A 24,116-nucleotide genomic window follows, 5' to 3' on the forward strand; every position below is an offset into this window, starting at 1 on the left:
ACTAATTCTATTCCATATAAGAGAGTAGCTGGCACTTTTGCTTTAAAGACTTCCAAAAAAAGAGAGAAATGTCTCTTCCCCGTAGCATTATATAACGAACATAACCCCCTTCCATGGGTCAATGCTTTACGAGAGTTATGTTCGATATGAGGTGTCTCACTAAGATTAGATGATATTATTTTACCCAAGAACGGATATGTTTTAACCACGTCTAGCCTTTGCCCCCCTATAGACCACCTATAATTGCTCGATCTACATTTTCTTTTACCAAAAATGCACATGATTTTACTTTTTGACGAATTAATTTTCATATGGTGTGCTACAGCAAATTCATGCAATGCAAGCAGGCGATTGGATAGACCCTTCGGGGTCAAATCCAAAATAAGAATATCGTCTGCGTACATTAGAATAGATATAGCAGATCCTCCAATTTTCGGAGCAGCACCCTCACAAGATGAAATAAAAATTGGGAGGTCGGCTATATACAAAGAGAACAATATAGGTGTTAACATGCACCCTTGTTTGAGGCCGTTCTGAGAGGGAATAGATGTTGTAAGACCCTCTTCACCACCTTGTAGTACCTTACACCATGTATTCATGTGCAAAGAACGGACCAACGCAAGTAAGTATCCTGGCATACCCAATGTCGCCAGTTTTCTCCACAGCGTTGGACGGTCCACTCTGTCAAACGCCGCGGAGAAATCAATAAATGCGGCATATAAGCCACCATCACGGATACGTACATACTTGTCACTGATCACCTGTAGCATCGTCAAATTATCAAGCGTTCCGTGATCTTCACGGAAACCAGTTTGTTCCATTGGTAAAATCTTATTAGTTTCTGCCCATTCCACAATTAACATTAATACGCATTTAGCGAAAATTTTCCCTATGGCATCCAATAACGCTATTAGGCGATAATTAGATGGCAGCTCCCGATCCCCCTTTTTAAATATAGGAATTAATATACTGCCCCTCCAGGAGTCAGGGACAGTTCTAGTTAAAAAGCAGGCCTGAAATAAGGGGAGAAGAATCCGGCTCCAAGTAGAAATATCCTGCTTAATGATTGTCATGGGGAGTTCGTCTGGGCCCATGGCTCCAGTAGAGCGCATACTCTTTATTGCCGACACTATTATTTTTTCTGTAGGTAAATTGCATTTTTGCAAATCATTTGATTCCATCATACCAGTATCCTCCAATACTTCATTTGGGGCATATAATGCGGTTACAAATACTGTCCAGACTTTTTCGCTTATGGATATAGGACGGGGAGTTACTATGGTACCACAACCTTTTCTTATTATAGACCAGAATTCTCTGGTTCGATTAAAGGTTATTGCCTCCCTCAGGCTAATCCAAAGAAGATCCTCTTTTTCTTTTTTCAGTTTGAGTCTCAATCTAACTCTTCTGCGTTTTAATAATGCTAGTAGAGACTCATTTTCTACCGTTCTATTAAGATACTGATTCCTGATTAGTGCATTTATCTCCCTATTCAGGAAAAATAGTGGACTAGGTGAAAAGTGAGGTTTTTTTGGGCCTCCCTTTTTCTTGGCGAATCCAATGACTTTTTTAATAAGAGTTTCAAATTGCAGGAATTCTGTTCCCTCCCACTGGTCAAGTTCTAATAGGGTTTGAGCCAGAAGGCTTTGTACATCCTTCATGGGAGAGGAACCCCAAAAACATCTACCCGATCTTCGATCAATAGAGAGATCTCTATGCTTTAAGGACCAAGCATTAGTTTCAGAAGGGGTTAATAAAAGAGTCAGATTTATTATTTTGTGATCACTCAGTATAGATTGAGTGACCTCCATATCCTCAATCAAGTGGAATGACTCAAAATCCGTAATGGCATAGTCCAAAATAGACTCACCCCTATACGAACCATGTGTGAAATGGGCAGGACTATCAGAGGGCATTCTGCCATTAATAATAAGCCCTTCTAAGAGGCTTAGTTCCTCCAACAGGATCTTACCTCTTTTACTAGTTTTTATATTAGGAGGCCAGGACATTTGAGGTATATTATATACTTCTTCCTTCAGTTTATTTCTAAACTTAACTAGAGTAGAGTTGGATATTTTACTGTTTAGATCTCCAACCATTAGTATATAGGGGGGATATTCAGCATTCATTAGCTTCGCTACATAGGAAAACATTCGCTTCATGACACAATTAAAACATTCCTCAGGGGGAATATATGCATTTAAAATAACAAACGAAGACCGCGTACCAACTTTGCCCAGGTTAGTGATAGTTATAGATTGAAAAAGATTACTAGAATCAGAATAATGCGTGTAATGCCATTGAAAAGAGGTAGATAGCAAACAAGCGATTCCTCCTTTCGCATGGCCTTTTTTTGAAGATTTTGCAGGGGCCTCTAGGACAAAAAACTCATTCCCTACATAGGGGAGCCTTTTACACCACGTCTCCTGCAAACATATTACATCGACATTTAATTTAGATAGAAAGTCAAATTTCTCAGGGGAATTAAACATGCCAGCAGCATTCCAAGAGACAATTTTTAAATTATTGTTAAAGATGTTGGAAAAGTCTTGGGTTGTTCACACAATTAGTAGAAAGAACCCCCGGCAGCCAGTTCCACATCTGATTGTCTTCTGTTAAAGGAACATCTGCATGTTCAGGCAATGGCAAGGCCTGAGATACCATTCTTTTGCCCTTTGAGATCCAGATTTTCAGATCTTTATTACCAGAATAACCGTCATCATATATAGATGCTGGATTATTAATACTATCTCTAGGGGCAGTAGATGTGGATCTATTATAATGTGGCAGTACATCAATTCCTCTACATTGGAAAAATTCTGCCTGTTGTAAAACAAGATTAGTAATTATTTTTGAATAAAAAATTACTCTTGTTCGCTGTCCAATGCTTGATTTTACTGGGAAAACCAGGTCAATATCATTCGACAGAATCAGTTTTAAGTTTTCAGTTTCTTTAAAGCAGTTAAGAAGCCAAGATCTATTCATTTTTACATCTTGATCAAACAACGGAAGAAAATCCAGTATTAATGTATCTACTGTTTTCATTGCACATTTTATTGGTTGAGGAGTTGGGCCACTAATAGTATTAAGTTGGGGTCGGAAAGTAAATGCAGTTGGATTTAGTACTTTTACTATTTGTGGCGGAATGTCTATAACATCAGTCAACACAGATAAAGGTTCCGGGACTAGTACCACATGAGCAGGAGACAGCTCATTTGTACAGCTCCTAATCGTTCTATCTTCTAATACATCATTAAGTGCATCACCCACTGCTTTATTTTTGGTTATATTCAATAGTGGATTTTCCCCATTTCCTGACTCCTCTCGTGCATCAGCACATATGCTTTGGAAAATAATTTGCCTTGGTCTTTTTTTCTTATATTTACGTAATAACTTCCTATTTTTTCCTTTTATTCTTTCTTTTCTAGTTTTAGTCTGAGCCTGCACTCCATCCTGGCCCTTTTTTTCATTGACAAAGATTGGAAAAAGATCATTTCCCGTCGTTTGCACCATCTCTATTAAACTATCATCTTTGTCAGTGAGTTTTATAGATTTACTCTCTCCAATGGGAGATAGGACAGAGCTCTTCGGGGGTGGATGGGTGTCTGCTTTGACAGTTAATTTCAAAGGAATATTGCCCTGCAAAAGATTAGTACAAATTGACAGGCTCTGAGCTGCGGATTCAGTAGAGGGTAATATAATCTTTTCTACTACAGGTTCAGAGGTCGGTGCTTGAACATTAGCACCCTTTTTCGCCAACATTTCCTTCAAAATCTCAGACACAGAAGATAGAATACAATCAGAACTCACAGCAAATTTACCAAGGAGCAACAGTATAGATGACAATATTTGTTCAAGCGCTATCAACGATTCTGATATCGGTTTCTCATTTTTTGGGTAGCTAGATTGAACAAAAGAACAAATCCCTGATATGTTAAGGTGAGGAGATTTCAAATCACTGTGTGTTAAATAGTCATCTTGAGATTTGTTTGATGGAGTGCTACTATATAGAAGCATTCCAGATGGTGTTGCTCTAATTGGAATTTTACTGTCCACAACCTGGGCAGAGGGTTTCTTATCCATGTATCGACCACAAAGTTCAAGATCAATACTAGTGGAGATGGATGTAGCAGCAAAGTCTTCACCTTCCTTTTCTCTTTCAGTAAAAATATTATGATCATGTGCCAAGAAAATACTGTCCATCTTTTGAGGGGAAATAGATTGTTTTAATTCAATCGGTACACCAGTGTTTGAATCTATTTCTGACTTAATTTGTGATTGGGAGTGAGGCGATAGACCAGACTTAGAAATTATTGGGTCTTTTGCAAGTTTATTTCCTGATTTTTCCCAAATATGTTCCAGTTGCATCTGACCTTTTATTAACGCACTATTTTCTGATTTTTTCCTCAGGCGTGTAGGTTCAGATATCACCTCTTCTTTATCCTTTAATACTTTCCCGGAACGTAGTTTCTTGGTAGACATGATTAATCTTTAAGATATAGTCCTTCCGTTTAATAGGCAATCACAAATATTCGGACACCAAATATAAAAATATAAATAGTCGGTTACAGAGGGTAGCCGAGGAGATCACAATAAACAGATAGCAGGAATATAGTCAAGAGATCATCCGTATATTAATGTTTGTAAGTTTGCTGCAATATCAGAGCAGCGAAAATAAAAATAACGAATAAATCTACAATAACAGGGCCCAGCCCGGCCTACCTCGGCCACAGAGGGCCCGCCCTTTGCCCGGGCTTCGCTCCGGGCGTCCCGCTCGCGTCCCGCGAGACGGGGGTGACTGGTAATTTATGCGCCTCCTGGCGCGCAACTGACGCGAGTAGCGTCGTGGAGGCTCTTGGGAAATGTAGTTTTTCTCCCCTCCGCGCTCCGCAGGGCGGCCTCACCCTGAGCTGGATATAGGGTCGGGCGGCGGGAGGCGGGAGGTCAGGATCCCAAGAGGCAGAGCAGGCAGCGAAAAATGCTTCCAGAAGGGTCAGCTGCCAAGATTCACCGCAACAGGAGTCACCCACTCGACCGGGGTGACTGGTAATTTATGCGCCTCCTGGCGCGCAACTGACGCGAGTAGCGTCGTGGAGGCTCTTGGGAAATGTAGTTTTTCTCCCCTCCGCGCTCCGCAGGGCGGCCTCACCCTGAGCTGGATATAGGGTCGGGCGGCGGGAGGCGGGAGGTCAGGATCCCAAGAGGCAGAGCAGGCAGCGAAAAATGCTTCCAGAAGGGTCAGCAGCCAAGATTCACCGCAACAGGAGTCACCCACTCGACCGGGGTGACTGGTAATTTATGCGCCTCCTGGCGCGCAACTGACGCGAGTAGCGTCGTGGAGGCTCTTGGGAAATGTAGTTTTTCTCCCCTCCGCGCTCCGCAGGGCGGCCTCACCCTGAGCTGGATATAGGGTCGGGCGGCGGGAGGCGGGAGGTCAGGATCCCAAGAGGCAGAGCAGGCAGCGAAAAATGCTTCCAGAAGGGTCAGCAGCCAAGATTCACCGCAACAGGAGTCACATAATAGAACTCTTTGTAACACCAGTATCCAACAGAAAAGGCTCTGACACACCTGATGTAATCACCTCAACATAAGGTCCACTCTGATCTACTGGAACTGAAACAACTCCCTCTCTTTGTCTATGGCTGTCCTAGCAATCATTACCTTCCATATGTTCATCTTCTGCATAGTAGTCATCAGCATAGTACTGAGCTGTCCTACCAGACGCGTTATCCTGCTGATCAAACCTATTCATTGAACTTTGCGGTGGAAAGGAACGTGCGTTCTGGGGGAAATTTCCACGTCCTCTACCTCTAGGCGCTTGTTGAACACCTCGACCTCGTGCACCAGAAGCACCATTCATACGCTGTAACAAGATAGGACAACTATACTTGAAATGACCCTCTTCCTTACAATATGAACACTGATTGGGACCTACAGGAACACGTTGTTGAGAAAACTCGACCCTTTGCGAGTTTCTCTGGTACTGCTGAGGTTGCTGATAGTTGTTCTGACCACCACGTGGCGGATACGCTTGCTGTAGCAGAACCTTCGTTTTTAACTCTTTAGTTTTCTTCTCTGTCCTATCTTTCTCATCTTTATCTCGATTTTCATAATACTGTGCAGTAGCCAATATCTGTGCTGAAGAGGAAACGGCCAAAGAACTTTCTGAGTCTTTTAATTTCTTACACAGCTCGGGAAGCAAATTATGCACAAACTTGTCAACGAACAACCGTTGACCACCTTCTGTACTCATATCTTGACCACTGTGATCGACAAACGTTTCTTCAAACCTGGTGAAGAAATCAGACACTGTTTCATCTTTCTTCTGCTTACACGGAGACAATTTATCCCAATTTACACGCATCGCAGGCAATAAAGTTTTCATGTAATTAATGATCCTACCAGAGAGATCTGCTACTAAAGGCTCGGGTTTAGCACCACCAACTTGTCGGCCATCTGCAGCAGTAATATTGGCCCATGAGTCACCTAACTCTTGATCATGATCTGCATGACGAATCTTTCCCCATAAAGGCTGCGGAACAACATTTCCAAACAACATGTCTATATCGGCTAAATTCATGATGCATGAACCTGCAGTCTGTGACAACTCTTTGTAATACCCTGCAGGATTCTTATGGGGATCAGGCAATGTCTGTTTAAGGGCCTAGACTTCAGCTCGCTTCCATGGAACATGTACCCAAACACGCTGAAAATGTGCTGGTACAGCATCAATATGAAGAGCGGCATCCACCTGCACTGCTTCCTTCCATACCGGAGGAACTTCTCTCATGGGATACTGTCTCACCTTCTTTTTAACAGAGGAATCAAACAATGAACGAGAAACGCCTTCACTCCTGAAGGATAATAACGTCGCAACCGCTTTTTCAACATCTGAACCTACAATCGTGCCTTTTGAAAACTCGAACCGTACACGACTCAACTCGGATGGATTAGGCTCCAAATCATTTTCTTCTAAATCCTCAGAAAAGGAAAGTACACATTTTCTCAAAGACGTATCTCTGCTTTGGTGCTTCCCACTGATGGAAGACATCCATAACAGACTCTAGGTCATAACCCGTTGAATCAGTAACCCATTTACGTGCCAAGTAATTCAATGTTTCCTTCTCCCTAGAATCAGGCAGTTGACTACGCAACTGTGTACGCTCTGAGATAGGGGTCGTACTTGTCGCCCCAAAGAACGGATATAGAAGACTTGAGACAGTGCTAGTCACTCTTTGTCGAACAGAGGGAGAAGATGATGAAAAGACAAGCGGAAAAGCAGGGTGAGGCAAGGCAGACGCAGAGGCAGTGTCAGGATGAACACCAGGAGAGGGAGTTGATATAGTGGTCAAAGTTGTAGGAAGTAAAGGCAAAGCAGATGTTAAAGCCGGTGGCCCTTGAGGAGGCTGCACCGGAGGAATAGGAGCCAACTGGAGAGCAGCTGGTGGCTGTGGAGGAGCAGGAGGCAATGCAACCAAAGGTTGCTGCGCAGCTAAAGGTTGCGGAGGTGCCGTAGCATTTTGCGCATAAGGGGGTGGCGAACTCAACAAATGCGACATTAGGGGATCTTTCTCAAGTTCATTTGCTGCATCTTGCTGAAGAGGCGGCAAAACTGGATAGCATTTATCGATTACCATTTTACGTTGCCTGTGAACTGCTCGCTCATTTGTTCCTCTTCGTTATCTTTAAACTGCATAGCAGCCTGCATTATCGAAATACCCCTTTCTCTCTTATTTTTCTTCTCTAATTTAATTTCCTTTTGTTTGGCCTCCTTACGCCATAGGCGGAAAGAGTCAAACATTGCCGGCCGGGCTTTCTTCTTAAAAAGTTTAACTTCTAGATTGTCTAAAATTTCCGTGTCAAAGCTACCATATTGGGGCCATTTTAAAACACTATCCTTTCTGGTGTATCGGATCCACACTTCATTGTATGTGATGGGGCCTACTCCATGTTTCACATATAATTCATAGGTCGGAGTTCCAATCGGAGGAACCGGACACGAGTCCTCCAATCGGGAATCCCTATTATTACAACCAAGACAAAACAAATTTCCAGTCTGCTAAGACCAGGCATCTTCGCTCTCTAGTCTAGCTTCAAAACTTCAAAGGATTATCGAATACGATATTCTCGTGAATACACGAGTCCTTCGGCTTTGGTAATTGCAAGTTCCAAATCAAAGATCCCAAAGGGATACCCAAACTAAGAAGCAAACTAAGGACTGGGAGACGTTCCACTTATACTTAACTGAGGTATCGATGACGTCACCAGAAGACTCGTCTATCGTTTCGCTCTACCAAACGTCAAGGGTCCAAAGCAGGGCGATAGTCAGGGCAGCAGTCCTTCGTAGCCGTCGGGAAGCGGGGAACCTCGCAGCAAAGACTTTCGGACCACGTTGACATGCAGGGGTCGATGAAGTGGCGGCCTTCCTCCAGAATTTTCACACGAAGCTCCTCACGAACCTCTGGCTTGGACCGGTACCGCTGATATCGCCCCACATGGGGCGCCAACTGAAGTACTGGGTTTTTCAGAACCGGTACCGAACCGGTAACCCAGCGGTGCCAGGGACAACACCCAAAGACTTCGGGTTCTTCCTGCTCAGACTACAGAAACACAGAGGGCCCGATGTAGGTAGGCCGTTACCGATCGGTAACGGCCGAAAATACCGATTTAGGGCCCTTACCGATCGGTACACTGGCATCGAGATGTAGGGCTCAAAAAATAAGTACAAATCGGACCCAAAACCCAATCGGAATGATTACCGAATGTAAAAGAATCCGATACGTACATACCGAAAATCGGATACTGTACGAATCGGTAACACACCGAATCGGATGCAAACACCGAATCGGTGCATGTACCGAATCGGTAGTGACACCGAATCGAACATAAGCCGATTCGGTGCATGTACCGAATCGGTAGTGACACCGATTCGGACATAAGCCGATTCGGTGCATGTACCGAATCGGTAGTGACACCGATTCGGACATAAGCCGAATCGGTCCATGTACCGATTCGGTAGAGACACCGATTCGGACATAAGCCGAATCGGTCCATGTACCGATTCGGTAGAGACACCGAATCGGACAGAAGCCAAATCGGAGAACCTACCAATTCGGTAGAATCACCGATCGGGAAAATCCCCGCTTCGGACAGAAGGGGAGATGTAGGGAGGCACAGAAACACTGATTTTGGCTCAAAATCGGTAGAATCCACTCGGTAATTACCATGGATTACGATCAGGTGGTAACCAACTCCAACCCATAAAAACAGCCCCAAAATGCATTGCAACTTGCAGGATGGCAGCTTTTTATGTCATAGCGAGGCGGCTACGGCTACAGCAGCAAGGAGAGAGGGAATGGCAAAGAGAGGAGCTGGTATACAGACAGCGTATCACCCTGGTCATGCTGACAGATGCAGAGATCCTACAGCGGTACAGGCTGGACTCAGAGACCATCACAGACCTCATTAGGGACCTCCAACCCCTGTTGCAGCACCCCACCCCAAGGGCACACGCAATCCCTGTGCAGGTGCAGGTGCTATGCTGCCTACACCTGCTGGCATCTGGCAGCTATCAAAGTGTAGTCGCTGTGGCAGGAGGGGTGACCCAGAGCAGCCTGTCAAGGTTCTTCCACAAGTTCCTTGATGCCATGATCCAGAGGATGGCCCACTACATTTCCTTCCCTGCAACCCAGGCAGAACTGGTACAGACCAAAGCAGACTTCTACCAGATGGCAAGATTCCCCCACATCATTGGCTGCATAGACGGCACACACATTCCGATTTGCCCACCATCTGACACAGAATACATCTACCGCAATCGGAAGTCCACTCACACCATCAACTTACAGGTGATCTGCAATGCGAAAAGCACCATCACAGACCTGGTAGCAAAATTTCCGGGTAGTACCCACGACTCCTACATTTTCCAACAGAGCGGCATCTATGCACGGCTGATGGCTGGGGAATTTGGAGAAGGATACCTCCTAGGTGAGACACATCATCAGCCCCCCATAACCAAAAACAGCAAAGTGAAATACATGTATGCATGTAAGTAATTTTACCCCTTTTCCTTCTAGGCGACAGTGCATATGCCCTCCGCTCATTCATTCTCACCCCCTACCTCAACCCCTCTACACCCAGCCAAAGGAGGTATAACCGTGCCCACAAAAGCACCAGGAATGTTGTGGAAAGGACATTCGGCATCTGGAAAAGCAGGTTTAGATGCCTGCACAAGAGTGGAGGTGCAAGGCAGTACACCCCCATCACCTGTTGCAAAATCATAGCTGTCTCTGCAATGTTACACAACCTTGCGGTGAAGAAGGGCACTGAGGTGGAGTTGAGTGACTACGAGGACCATGATGACGACGAAGCTGTGCCACTAACACAGCCAGCTGGGGTGTGTACGCCAAATGATGGCAGATATAGACGTGAGGAGATAACAGCAAACTATTTCTGAGTGAGTACAAATGCACAGACAGGTGAATGGTTGTGTTGAATAAGCAATTTTTAATACTGTTGCTACACAGTTACTGCACTGATGTGCAACTAAAAAAAGGTGTAATAGCAATGAAAACAAAAGTCTAGGGTCCAGGTTGCCTCACCCGCCCTTGCTAGGCTATTTCTTTGAGCGCTTTACAGCCCCACTGTGGTGTCCCTCACCCCCTTCAGAATGACCAGCGGCATCTGCGGAGCGCCTGGTGCTCCTGCGTGGCTCTGACGCAGCGCTGGCCGGGCTGCTGCGGCTGCTGCTGTCCCCAGCATCCCCCAGGTCCAGGGCAGGATTTGCGGCAGTGGTAGAGATGATCAAGGCCTCCATTGCTGTTGTGATGCGGGCCATTCCCCTTGTCAACTCTGCGGTATTTTGTGCCAGACTAGACTCCATGTTGGCACTGCGCTGACAGAGTCGTGCCGTTGCTGCAGCAAGGCGGCTTATGGAGCGGTTCTGCACCCGGGCATCCCGCCTGCGCATCACCTCTTGCTCCTCCAGTCTGCCACATAACTGTGTGATGGCAGTGGTTAGCCTGCCTAAACCTGCTACTGCCTCCTTGTTGGAAGCCACAAAGGCCTGAAATCCTTTCACCATTTCCCCCATCTGCAGGTTGTGCTGCAGGAGCTGGCGTTGGCATGCCATGATGGATTTCGCCTGCTGCCTTTGGATCTTCACCATATTACCTTCGAGGCCCCGGAACACACTGGCCTCCCGTGCTGGTTCTGCAGTGGTGGGAATGGCACGGCGCCGGGTACTGCTGCTGCCCGCCTGCTGAGTGGGCTGGGGTGCCACTGGTGGGGGTGTGGTGCTGGCCGGGGCCTGAGCCCCTGCTCCCAGGACAGGGTGTACTGGAGCCACAGTGGCAGGAGCTGGTGTAGGTGGAAAGAGCTCCCTTGTCGGGGAGTTCCCTGGGGAGAACTGCAAGGGGGGTGTGCTTTGCATTAGTGGGGAGTGAAGTGCATCAAAGTCAATTTCCAGGTCTCCCTCAATACCCAGCCCTATGGTGTTTTCCTCCTCCTCCTCCTTGGCAGCCTGACTCGTGCTTGGCCCTGCGAGTGCAGTGGTAGATGGTGCTGCTGCCTCCTTTGGCAGTGGTTGTCCGCCTGATGGTGCCCCTAGGTACAAAGAAGCATTTGTAAATAGTGTGCCAATGTATTACAGTCAGTACAATTAAAGCATTCCACATGTCCTAGCATCTCCGTAGAATGTGTTCCACTGTTTCATGTCTTGTGATTCTGCACTGCCATATTTTGATACCTTCTGCTGACTGGATGTACCATGATGCTTGTCTCTTGTATGTTGGTTACAGTACTGTGCTGGGGTTTGGCCATGCATTGTGTCTAATGGGGAGGTGTCTGGTAGGGTGTGTCCTGATGCGCATGCCTCTTACCTGTAGCTGTAGCTCTGGCTGAGCTGTCCAGGGTCCCAATTCCGGTCACGCTCTCCCTCTCAATGGTGCTGGAGACCAGTTCCTCCAGCTCGGTGAGGGGTGGCGCCGGGTTCCTGCCACCACCAGTGACTCCAGCCTGCTTCTGGATCTCTGCCATCTTCCGTTTGGTCAGGCTGCGGATGTCGTAAAAGCGCTTCTTCAGCTCATCCAGGGACCTGGGGGTGACACCCACAGCGTTGACCTTTTGGGCGATTACGCTCCAGAGCCTCCTCTTGGTGCTGTCTGGCACATTGAGGGACAGCTTTCCGAATAGCTGCCGGTGCACCCTCACCACCTCCTCAACCAACACCTGCAGCTCGGTGCTGCTGAACTTAGGCTTCCTCTTCTGGCTGGACTTCTGGCTCTCACTCTGGTTTTCCATCTTGCTCTGAACAGTTCACTAACTCCTACTCCCACTGCTGCTAACTGTGACTGCTCAGCTCAGGCTGGCTCTCCAGAAAGTTCTTAATTGGCTGCACCTGCCAGGGTTGCCACTCCCTGTTTGGGTGGGGGAGGGGGAGCCACCTCATTGGCTGAAGCGGCTTTTACCGAATCGGCTGTATCCGATTCGGATTTTACCGATTCGGTGTAATCCGAATCGGTATCATCCGATTCGGATTTTACCGATTCGGTTTCTTCAATGCATTCCTATGGGCTTTTTGGCCATGGGTGTGTTTTCATACCTCCGATTCGGTAATTGCCGATTCTGATTTTACCGACTCGGCTATTTCCGATTCGGTGGTAGCCGATTCGGCTATTTCCGATTCGGTGGTAGCCGATTCGGCTAGTTCCGATTCGGTCCATGCCGATTCGGTACGTACCGATTCACATTACCGATGCCGACCGATTCACTATTATTTCGCTGTTTGTTTGCTACATCTCGTTTTCCGATTTCAGAATACCGATTCGGCCCGCCTCGGTATTTTGAAATCGGAAATTCCCTTTTACCTACATCGGGCCCTCTCTTCTAGGTGAAGTCAAAGATCGAGTTTATTGGCTGCAACCAAGTAACAGGCGTCCTAGAAGTACAACACGGTGTATATTCTCAGGAGACTACTCAATCTTACAAAGCCAGCCTTCTCTTCTTATACAAAATATTAAGCTTTAGGCAAACATTCTTTACATTTCGGTTGACCATTCACATGTTTTCCCTACAAAGGAAAAAGCAGAGTCATGATGACAAGCCCATATTTCAGTTTGTCCAGCCCACAATAAATTATCCGGCAAGGCCCAGTTTTCTCATCAGATATCGACGGACCTCCAATAAAATCGGGCACCTCCTCATCGTAAAGCAAGTCATAAAGTAGGAAACAGGGACAGGTGTGTGCAAGATTAGGCGTGGTTTGTGTGCGATGAAAGGTTTATGGCATGTTGTGCCTTGATACTATCTTGTTCGGCCATTGGGAGAGGGACTGACTGAACAGGTTTGGCCTTGGGCACTGGAGTCAGCTTGCCCAGGTCACAGGGAAGTCAGCAAAGGTGTACGTGTCCTTCAGAAGCGTGTTTGTTCTTAGTCAAAGACTGCCTGCCCATCCCCTCCCTGGCAAAGACTGCCTGCCCATCCACTCCCTGGCAAATACTGCCTGACTATCCTCTCCCAGGCAAAGACTGCCTGTCTATCCTCTCCCAGGCAAAGACTGCCTGCCCGTCCCCTCCCTGGCAAATACTGCCTGTCTATCCTCTCCCAGGCAAAGACTGCCTGCCCGTCCCCTCCCAGGCAAAGACTGCCTGCCCATCCCCTCCCTGGCAAAGACTGCCTGCCCATCCCCTCCCTGGCAAAGACTGCCTGCCCATCCCCTCCCAGGCAAAGACTCCCTGCCCATCCCCTCCCAGGCAAAGACTGCCTGCCCACCCCCTCCTATGCAAAGACTGCCTGCCCACCCCTCCCAGGCAAAGACTGCCTGCCCACCCCTCCCAGGCAAAGACTGCCTGTCCATCCCCTCCCAGGCAAAGACTGCCTGCCCATCCCCTCCCAGGCAAAGACTGCCTGCCCATCCCCTCCCAGGCAAAGACTGCCTGTCCATCCCCTCCCAGGCAAAGACTGCCTGCCCATCCACTCCCAGGCAAAGACTGTCTGCCCATCCCCTCCCTGGCAAAGACTGCCTGTCCACCCCCTCCCTGGCAAAGACTGCCTGTCCACCCCCTCCCTGGCAAAGACTGCCTTTCCATCCCCTCCCAGGCAAAGACTGCCTGCCCACCCCCTCTCAGACAAAGACTGCCTGTCCATCCCCTCCCTGGCAAAGACTGCCTGTCCACCCCCTCCCTGGCAAAGACTGCCTTTCCATCCCCTCCCAGGCAAAGACTGCCTGCCCACCCCTCCCAGGCAAAGACTGCCTGCCCACCCCTCCCAGGCAAAGACTGCCTGTCCATCCCCTCCCAGGCAAAGACTGCCTGTCCACCCCCTCCCAGGCAAAGACTGCCTGCCCATCCCCTCCCAGGCAAAGACTGCCTGTCCATCCCCTCCCAGGCAATGACTGCCTGTCCATCCACTCCCAGGCAAAGACTGTCTGCCCATCCCCTCCCTGGCAAAGACTGCCTGCCCATCCCCTCCCAGGCAAAGACTGCCTGTCCACCCCCTCCCTGGCAAAGACTGCCTTTCCATCCCCTCCCAGGCAAAGACTGCCTGCCCACCCCCTCTCAGGCAAAGACTGCCTGTCCACCCCCTCCCTGGCAAAGACTGCCTGTCCACCCCCTCTCAGGCAAAGACTGCCTGTCCACCCCCTCCCTGGCAAAGACTGCCTGTCCACCCCCTCCCAGGCAAAGACTGCCTGCCCATCCCCTCCCAGGCAAAGAATGCCTGCCCATCCCCTCCCAGGCAAAGACTGCCTGTCCATCCCCTCCCAGGCAAAGACTGCCTGTCCATCCCCTCCCAGGCAAAGACTGCCTGCCCATCCACTCCGAGGCAAAGACTGTCTGCCCATCCCCTCCCTGGCAAAGACTGCCTGCCCATCCCCTCCCAGGCAAAGACTGCCTGTCCACCCCCTCCCTGGCAAAGACTGCCTTTCCATCCCCTCCCAGGCAAAGACTGCCTGCCCATCCCCTCCCAGGCAAAGACTGCCTGCTCATCCCCTCCCAGGCAAAGACTGCCTGTCCACCCCCTCCCAGGCAATACACATCCACCGTCCAAGGTGCCTGCCCTCATCCCCATTCTGTGCCAGGCTAATTCAGAGGCATTCAAAGGGGATCACACTTTGCTTTTGCAATCTCTACTTTGAGCCCAGCGTTAAGGCTGTAAAGATGTCCAGACAGCATTTGCAGAACCCATTTGATACTGGCACGACGGACCCCCGTACTCTAACCTTTCTGCCCCTGGGCTCATTAGTTGACCTGGATGAAGTGGTGGTCTAGCAGCAGACGCACTGTTAGACTGATCCTAGCGCCTGTCAAAAGTACCTAATATAGCACTATCTCAGGGGTCAATAATGTTGTTTATTTCTCTAGTTTTACGTCCTCAGACTGTAAGTTTCCAGAAGCAAACCTCTTTTCCTGTACTGGGTGCACTTCATTTCACAAACCACAACCTCTCTTCTTTGTAACTCACAGCTTACCACACCCACCTCATCACCTCCAGTACATCTCTCAGTGCCAGCCACTAGCACCGTGAATCCACACTGCCTTTGACTGAGCACTCTTGACTCATCCATTTAAGGTACCACAAAGAAACTGCACAAAACCAGTCCCAGGATCCTACAATGATCCATAACCATGGAATGAACCAGTAACCTTCAGCTTCGGGGCACCATGCTGCCTGGGTTAAAGCGCTTCAATGCCTCTTCAGGAGTAGTAAGCGCTACATATATGCTATAACAGCATAGTGCAATGCTGCAGGTTTCTTCGGTACTTGGACTGTCGAGTAGGAATGTCTCTGGTGCCGGGGTGCTGGACTTGGGTTTGCTGCTGGGAGTGTTTACTTTAGTCTTCTGGCCCCTTTGCTATCAGGTGAGGTGGTCTTACAAGTTTGTGGGTGATTTGTACGTCTTGTCACTGTTACTGCTGGTTGTGCAGGTTATTAAGGTGCTGTTGTATGTTGTGTGCATGCTGTCACACAATTTCTTTTATTCTTCTACTGCGGGGCTCTCTGTGCAGCTTTCACACCTGGGGGCACCTGCTTTAGTCTCTTACATTCCTCTCTATTCTAGTTTTCATACAAGTGCCTTTGCTGCTTCCCAGAGTTTCTGAAGTTAAGTTGTTATAGACCGTTGTGCAGGTTGTGTTGTCAATCATTGTCTCTTTCTGCCCTCCCACTCTTCTTCCTTTGTGTCATATGCACATGTCTTGATACCACAGGGATACCTGGCCTGTAGCAGCCACAGCATCCTCGGAGCACCAGAGGCGTGAAGCTGGGCGCCCACCATGGGGAACTACTGCGTGACCATGGTCAACGAGACCCCTTACCAGTTCAGCTACGGGTTCTCGTATCTGGGCAGCGAGTGGGTCATTCAGGTGAGTATCAGCTGGGCATGCCGTTCAGGAATGTTATGTTATGTTATGTTAGGTTGTCTTGTAAAGCGCATGGCTACCCCAGCAATGGGGCGTCCCAGCGCTGTAGACCACTGGGGAACCCGTCCTGGCTTTCCCTGTGAGATGATCCCTGTTGGGTATCTCCAAGGTGAAACCAGGCATCCCCGGCGTTGATGGGGCCGTTGTGGAGATGAGGCAAGCTAATGCCCAGAGTTGCCGAGTGTGATCCCTGGTTAGAGTAGGCACCGAAGCAAGAATTATCAAGTCCGCTGACCCTGGTCCACGACCCTGCCGCGTCGGGAATTGAACCCTGGTCCCGTGCCGTCCTTTGCTTCCGGGTCTGCCGCTCTAACCAGTGAGCCACACCACTCCACTCCATACAAGTGTCAGAAGTACCATGTTAGGCTTGGGATGGGAGAGTGGCAGGTAGAAGGCTTTCAACAGTGGAGGGGGTGCAGCCTGGAACAGGGAGAAGGGAGGCATGGAATACAAGAAGGCCAAGGTATGCATCCAGTATTGTATTGTTTGGTTTCCTACATTTGTATAGCGCTCTTAGCACCTCTATGTGGGGCACTGAAGCGCTTGCTTACATGGGAAAACATGCTACCCTTTCTAGGGTGTGTGGTGGCAGGAGAGTTTCTTTAATTTGGATCCCATGTGAGAAGTGTTCCCATGTTGTGTGTGATGAGTTGGTATCCAAGCTATGCGCAGATGCGTAGCACTGTTTTCATTGTGTAGAAGATGCTTTTTATGACATTGTTGACATGGTATGAAAGATAGTTCTAAGTCCATGTTTACCCCTAGGTTTCCATCTTCTCTTGATGTCCGTGGAGAGGCCTTGAGCTCAGTGGGACATATGGCGGTGGGCTGGTATTTTTGCCACTGTCCACCAGCCATGATCTGTTGTTGTGGTGTTGAGCTTTAAGTCTCTACCCGTCATCTACGTATTTATGGAGCAAAGGTAGTCATTAGGTGCATCAGTTTGGGAGTGGTGCCATCTTGGTTTGGGAGGAAGTGGATTGCCTTGTATTCAGATGCCACAATCTTGGACCAGGTTAAGAGCCAATCTATGCATTAGTTACAAGTGCTCAAACTTCTGACTACTACTAGGTACCTATACACCCCAACCTGTCATTGAGTTTGGAGGCACCCCCAGGGATCTGATTGGGTGACTATGACCCTCGAGAGTGGTGATATTGTGGTGAGTACCTAGATCAGCCCTGACATCAGTTTGTAATCAATGCTTTGTCACCTTCCGGAGGCCCCTCCCCAGTGTGGACCTGTCTGGTGTCTTCTTAGCTCTGCCTTTTTAATATACACCCTTTCTAATGCATGCCCTGCCACATTGTACACATTTGTAAGGTTTTTCCTGTGGTGGGAAGTCTGTTGCAGCGTCAATGTTTTCCTTGTAAGGAAAGACTTGTGATATTCAGAACATTTATATGGCTTCTCCCAGTGTGACTTCTCTCATCTGATGATAGAAGACACTTTTGTTTGAGTGTCTTCTCAGATTCATTGCATGTATGTGTTTTCTGTCTTGCCTGGGCTGTCAAGCGTTATACTACAGTAATTTTCCCAGAATACTTTGTCAAATTGACAACACATAGCCTCCACCTCATGTGTGCATTGTCTTTCTCACCACATTCTGCTGTAATCATCATTAAAGACGAAGAATACACTTAAATGGTCTCTTGTGGTGGATTTTCAAAACCTGCAGATAGTTAAAAATAAAAACCCATTAGAAGGTAAGTTGACCTCATCAGTGTGAACAGGCAAGCTCCAAAAACATATGTTCAAGGCATATGTGCTGTAGATACACATGCTTTGCATACTCCTGCCATCTAGTTTTGGGTCGTATGTTTGCAAGTTGTTTTTCTTCGAAGAAGTCTTCCCAGTCACGTGGTAAGGTGACTCCTCCTTTCGGTGATAGTGCACATGGGTATCGACTTCATTGTTAGATTGTTTTTTTCCGCCATCTGGTTTGGACGTGTATTGTTGCACTCCGGTTCAAAACTGCTCTTCGAGTTCCCCTCGGTGTGCAATCCACTCTACCCTCAACTGTATTGTTTCTGTACACGTTTCCCTATTCTCCGCGTATTGGATCGGTCAACAAATTCTTCATTTTTGATCGAAAACCTCATGGGCGGCTGTTGCGCCTAGCCGTGTTGGCCCACCCTACTGCCGATGGAATGGACTCCATTCCAATTCTGTCCTGGGTGCCACCCCAAGTGCCCTCGACAGACCTACATCAAGTTTGTAACTTGTGCCTGTCCCCGGAGCACAAGTAGGGAGACTGCAACGCTTGAAATTCGTTTGTCCAAGAAGACTCTATGCGATCGTCGGGCTGGACGTCGAGAGATGCAACATCAAAGAATCCAACACACTCCGGATATCTTCGAGGAAGAATCCGAGCAAGAGGTGATCGAATCGTCTGCCAGAGAACAAGAAGAAGCACTCTCCGTTCCAGAGTCTGAATACGAGCTCGAGATCAATCTGGAGCTTGAAGATGTGTCTCTGGGACAGGGTGCCGTGAGTACCGAAGACCCCTTGCCCCTAAATCCTCTTCCAAAATACATACGACTACAGCACCACCTCTGCCTTCTGGCCAAGGTCGGCATTGAGACACTATTTCTGACACCCCGCCTATCGGCTCGGCACCGTAATAAACTGTCAAGTCTTCCAGCTCAGGACCGAGTCGACGAAACAACTTTCGGATCCGAAACCTTCAGGCTCCACTGACAAATTCTCCACTCCGAAACAAAAACACGCTTCAGAGTCGAAACCTTCTAATTCCAAAGACAAGTTCCTTTTGATGCCAAAATATATAGATTGTGTTTCCGAACCTCCGGAACCAATTTCAGATGTTCTTAAGGCCAAATTGGATCCTAAGCAGAAAAACATTTATACTAATCCTTATACTGGACACATTTCTGCTAGAGATAGAGACCATGGTGATGATGACACTCATTTGACTGTAGACCCATGGAATGACCACACCATTGACCCTACGGTAGACAATAACCCCGACCGTTATCCTGCAAAGCCATCACCACCAGACAACAGTATGGCTTACCAACTCCTTATTGCTAGAGCAGCAGAGTATCATGGGACGGCCTTACATAAAGAGTCATTAGAGGAGGACTTTTTATTTGAAACACTCGAGTCCACACACATGTCAAGTCAAACACACCCTATGCTTAAAGGCGTCATGTGGCATGCAAGTGATATCTTTAAAGACCCCGTCAGAGCACGTATTTTAACTCCAATAGTAGATAAATAATATAAACCTACACCTTCAGATTCTGTATTCATTAAAGGACAATTTCCTCTCGACTCCCTAGTAGTTTCCACTTCTCGTAAAAGCGAATTCACAAAATTCTGGGTATGCACCTCCCCCAGATAAAGAATCTAAACTTATAGATGCCTCAGGAAAACGAGTAGCTGTTCAAGCTGCTAGCCACTGGCACATTGCAAACACACAGGGCCGACTAGCTAGCACACTGTGATGCGATGGAGCAACTGCTCCAATATCTCCCAGATGCAGCAGTTAGTCGCAGAAGGGAAACTCATCTCTAACTTCTCAATCAGATGTGCTTTAGATGCAGCTGACACCGCAGCTCGGGAGATCAATGCCAGCATTCTCCTTAGGAGGCATGCATGGCATAGAATCTCGGGGTTAAAGCCGGAAGTTCAACAGTCCATTATGAACACCCCCTTTGACGAGGAACATCTGTTTGGTCCTCTAGTCCACCAGTCCTTCGAGAAAATGAAGAAGGACACTGAAGTAGCAAAATCCTTGGGAGCGCTCCAGTCCCCATCCAATAGAGGCTCATTTTACAGAGTAGGGTCCAAATGCTTCCTCTTTTAAAGGCAACAATCAATCCTCCCCCTCTAGAGGCTTCTATAGAGGAGGTGTGAGAAGCTGGCCTGGCATATGATGTCCACTAATGTAAGTGGGCTCCTTGCACCAGTCCAAACATTCCTTATGGTGATTTAAGAGGTCTTAGGCAACCTTAGAAAGCTCTCTAAGTGGTAGCCTGTGGAGAGCAGCCTTAAGGCTTAGTCTTGACGGAGTGTAAAGCTGCTTGTTTCACCAGAATGCAATCTAATAGTATAGATTAAGTGAAAAAAAAAACTCAAAGTATTTATAAAAGATATGTATTTATATAACACAAAGCACAGAAAAATCACAGTAAGTAGCACTAACACACAGGGGGACCCGGGGTGGACCAAACCATATACTAAGAAAGTAGTATAAGAACCACAGCTTGTGTTAAGACAATGTCCAGAGGACGTAGAATCGCTGGGGACACAAGGAACCACCCAGGGTAAGTAGATAGGGACCCCATGGCGTGCAGTGTGGGAACACGACCGCGAGCTACGTACAACTGTATGTGTAAGTTGCATTGGATTTTTAAAGATTAAGGAACCTTCCCAGTGGAACCTGAAGAAACTCCGTGGAATAAAGAAGGTTGGAGAGCCACCCTACTCATGGGTACCTTACTATGCACGTTACCTATACCAGGGAAGCCGGGTGCATGGGGTGAACTGATGTGGGAAACTGCAGTCGAAACTAATGGAGGAGTTCAGGAAAGTGGCGGAGGAAGTGTCCCTGGGAATCCAAATGTGGATTCTTGGAGGAGAGTACCTGAATGCATAGGGGACAGAGTCTGTCACTCGGGAGTGACCAGGAGACTTGGAAGATGAATGCCCTCCGATGTCGGGGGCCTCAGGAATGATGTCGATGACCTTGACTCTGCAGCTGCAGAGACCAGACGACTCTGAGGATGACCAGGAGCCGGATACCAGCTGTACCACAAAGGATGTTGAGTGCTGAGGGGTCGGTGTCCGGAGAGAGCACCAACAAGCCTTGGCAAATGCATCCCACTCAGGAAGCCAAAAATTTGCACGGTGGGGGACGCATTTGGCGTTTCAGCACGCGCAATGGCATTCATTTGATTTATTTACTTACATTCCTCCGGTCGGACGTGAGCCAGAGTTTACTACCCCCACCCTGCCTCCTCCTCCGCCCCGCCGCCCCCCGCCCCCCACGGCACTCTCTCCACGAGCCGTTACTGGAGTTGAAGGCATGCCAACAATAGAGGACATGACCGATGGTATATGGCGACAACACCACTAGACTCCAGCTAGGCTGAGACAGTGAAGGAGTGAGTGTAGAGGCAAGAGGAGCAATGCATTGGGGGAAGTAGGACATGTATCTCTTGCTGTCACTATTTTGAACACCTTAGATGAGAAATACTCTTGGTTACATTACACATTGTTTGGTGTTCACTCTATTTTTACTGTGTCCCTAACTTTCTTTGAGCGCCCTTGTTCTATCTTTCGGTATTTGTTCCAATTGTAATACTAGGGTCATGACCTTTGCAGAACCAGGCCTAGAACAGCCATTGTGGACATCTTGAACTCTCTGACTTTTGGAAACAGGATGTTTATACTGGTGGTCTATCCTGGCACATACTTTGTATTTACATATCAGGGAGATCAGCCCAGTTTCACCTAAAATTCCCTCACACTCCTGCTCTTTGCAAGTACCTCACTTGTCTGGAGACTCCTTCATGTGTCCTCTTGACAAGATCTAGTGTGAAGCAAACAAAGACGCTACATGAGCTCCTCATTAAATTGTAAGTCGTCATTTGTTAAGACACCGAGCCAAAGCAGCGTTGGGGAGAGGTTAGCGTAATACCTATTTTGTCAATGACTTCAGTGATGGGGAGATGTTACAATGACGGTAATAGAAATTCATGGTATGGATAGAGACTGCAGTAACAAGTGCTGCAGTAACAGAATTCAAAGTGTACTTCATGATGGAAGAGATGTGCTAACGATGTTGTCTACCAGTGACAGGCATCAGTATTCAGTACTTGACCCTCCTCTTTCTCTCCTAGGGTCAATCTGTCCTTGGACCCGGTCAGACCATTGTGACTGGGCAGCGAGAGATTATAAGTCGCATGTATGTAAAATTTGGATGCCATGATGGAGGTACTTGTTACGCGAATCCAGATCTATGGCGCCAATACACCGGCATTGACAATCCAACATTCTATATCCGTGTGATCAACTGGGATCGGTCGCAGATACAACTGGTGTGTAATCGTGGAGGAGAGGCACCCGTCTGCCCCAACTATGGTAAGTTTATACATAGTATCTGTGATTGAACACAGCCACATGTCAGTGTTGTAAAGCTTAACACAATTCCCAGAATCCTCATGCCATAAAAATGTAGACAGTATTGAATAATTCTCCCTGTCCACATTGTTGCTTTAACATGAAATGCCTTTGAAAAACAAGAGGCTTTTTGAAACAACAGGAACAGTTTTGCCTAATTAAACATTGTTCATAAAAGGGGGTGGTGATGGACAGAGCATCTGAATTAAGCAGAACACTCCTAACCAGTCAAAAGATCAGGGCTTGATCCATCACCGTTTTTTAGCTCACTGCACCATCCCAGTTCAGAACCTGGCTATATGCAAATTAGTCTGTCCCTGGCCCAGTGCATCATGGGAACAGGGCAGACCAAACTACCAAGCCAATTCTTTACTGGAAAGGAAACAAGCTTCCGGGGACCGGTTTCTGGCATTGCAGCCGTCTTCAGCCCGGCTTGCTTGAATCCTGATGGTGCAGTGAGCAAGGGACTCGTGTCTGAGCATACCCTTCCACTCCTATAGTGGCCAAAACGATTCATAAAAGGGGGTGGTGATGGACAGAGCATCTGAATTAAGCAGAACACTTCTGCCCAGTCAAAAGATCAGGGCTTGATCCATCACCGTTTTTTAGCTCACTGCACCATCCCAGTTCAGAACCTGGCTACATGCAAATTAGTCTGTCGCTGGCCCAGTGCATCATGGGAACAGGGCAGACCAAACTACCAAGCCAATTCTTTACTGGAAAGGAAACAAGCTTCCGGGGACCGGTTTCTAGCATTGCAGCCGTCTTCGGCCCGGCTTGCTTGAATCCTGATGGTGCAGTGAGCAAGGGACTCATGTCTGAGCATACCCTTCCACTCCTATAGTGGCCAAAACGATTCATAAAAGGGGGTGGTGATGGACCGAGCATCTGAGTTAAGCAGAACACTCCTACCCAGTCAAAAGATCAGGGCTTGATCCATCACCGTTTTTTAGCTCACTGCACTATCCCAGTTCAGAACCTGGCTACATGCAATTTAGTCTGTCCCTGGCCCAGTGCATCATGGGAGCAGGGCAGACCAAACTACCAACCCAATTCTTTACTGGAAAGGAAACAAGCTTCCGGGGACCGGTTTCTAGCATTGCAGCCGTCTTCGGCCCGGCTTGCTTGAATCCTGATAGTGCATTGAGCAAGGGACTCATGTCTGAGCATACCCTTCCACTCCTATAGTGGCCAAAACGATTAATAAAAAGGGGTGGTGATGGACCGAGCATCTGAATTAAGCAGAACACTCCTACCCAGTCAAAAGATCAGGGCTTGATCCATCACCGTTTTTTAGCTCACTGCACCATCCCAGTTCAGAACCTGGCTACATGCAAATTAGTCTGTCCCTGGCCCAGTGCATCATGGGAACAGGGCAGACCAAACTACCAAGCCAATTCTTTACTGGAAAGGAAAGAAGCTTCCGTGGACCGGTTTCTGGCATTGCAGCCGTCTTCGGCCCGGCTTGCTTGAATCCTGATGGTGCAGTGAGGGACTCATGTCTGAGCATACCCTTCCACTCCTATAGTGGCCAAAACGATTCATAAAAGG

The 24,116-nt window shown here is 47.8% G+C and overlaps 1 protein-coding gene across 1 annotated transcript in view; it reads left to right on the forward strand.

The window, feature by feature from the left end:
• LOC144817672 (uncharacterized) overlaps positions 1 to 24,116 on the forward strand; it is a 207,389-nt gene that overhangs the window by 57,241 nt on the left and 126,032 nt on the right. Inside the window, exons 3-4 of the mRNA XM_078674402.1 lie at positions 16,206 to 16,361; positions 22,286 to 22,526. Of these exons, the coding sequence (XP_078530528.1) occupies positions 16,272 to 16,361; positions 22,286 to 22,526 (331 nt within the window). The 5' untranslated portion in view covers positions 16,206 to 16,271. The remainder of the gene's footprint in view (positions 1 to 16,205; positions 16,362 to 22,285; positions 22,527 to 24,116) is intronic.

This window comes from Lissotriton helveticus, chromosome 2_1, assembly GCF_964261635.1.
Source record: "Lissotriton helveticus chromosome 2_1, aLisHel1.1, whole genome shotgun sequence".
NCBI lineage: Eukaryota > Metazoa > Chordata > Amphibia > Caudata > Salamandridae > Lissotriton > Lissotriton helveticus.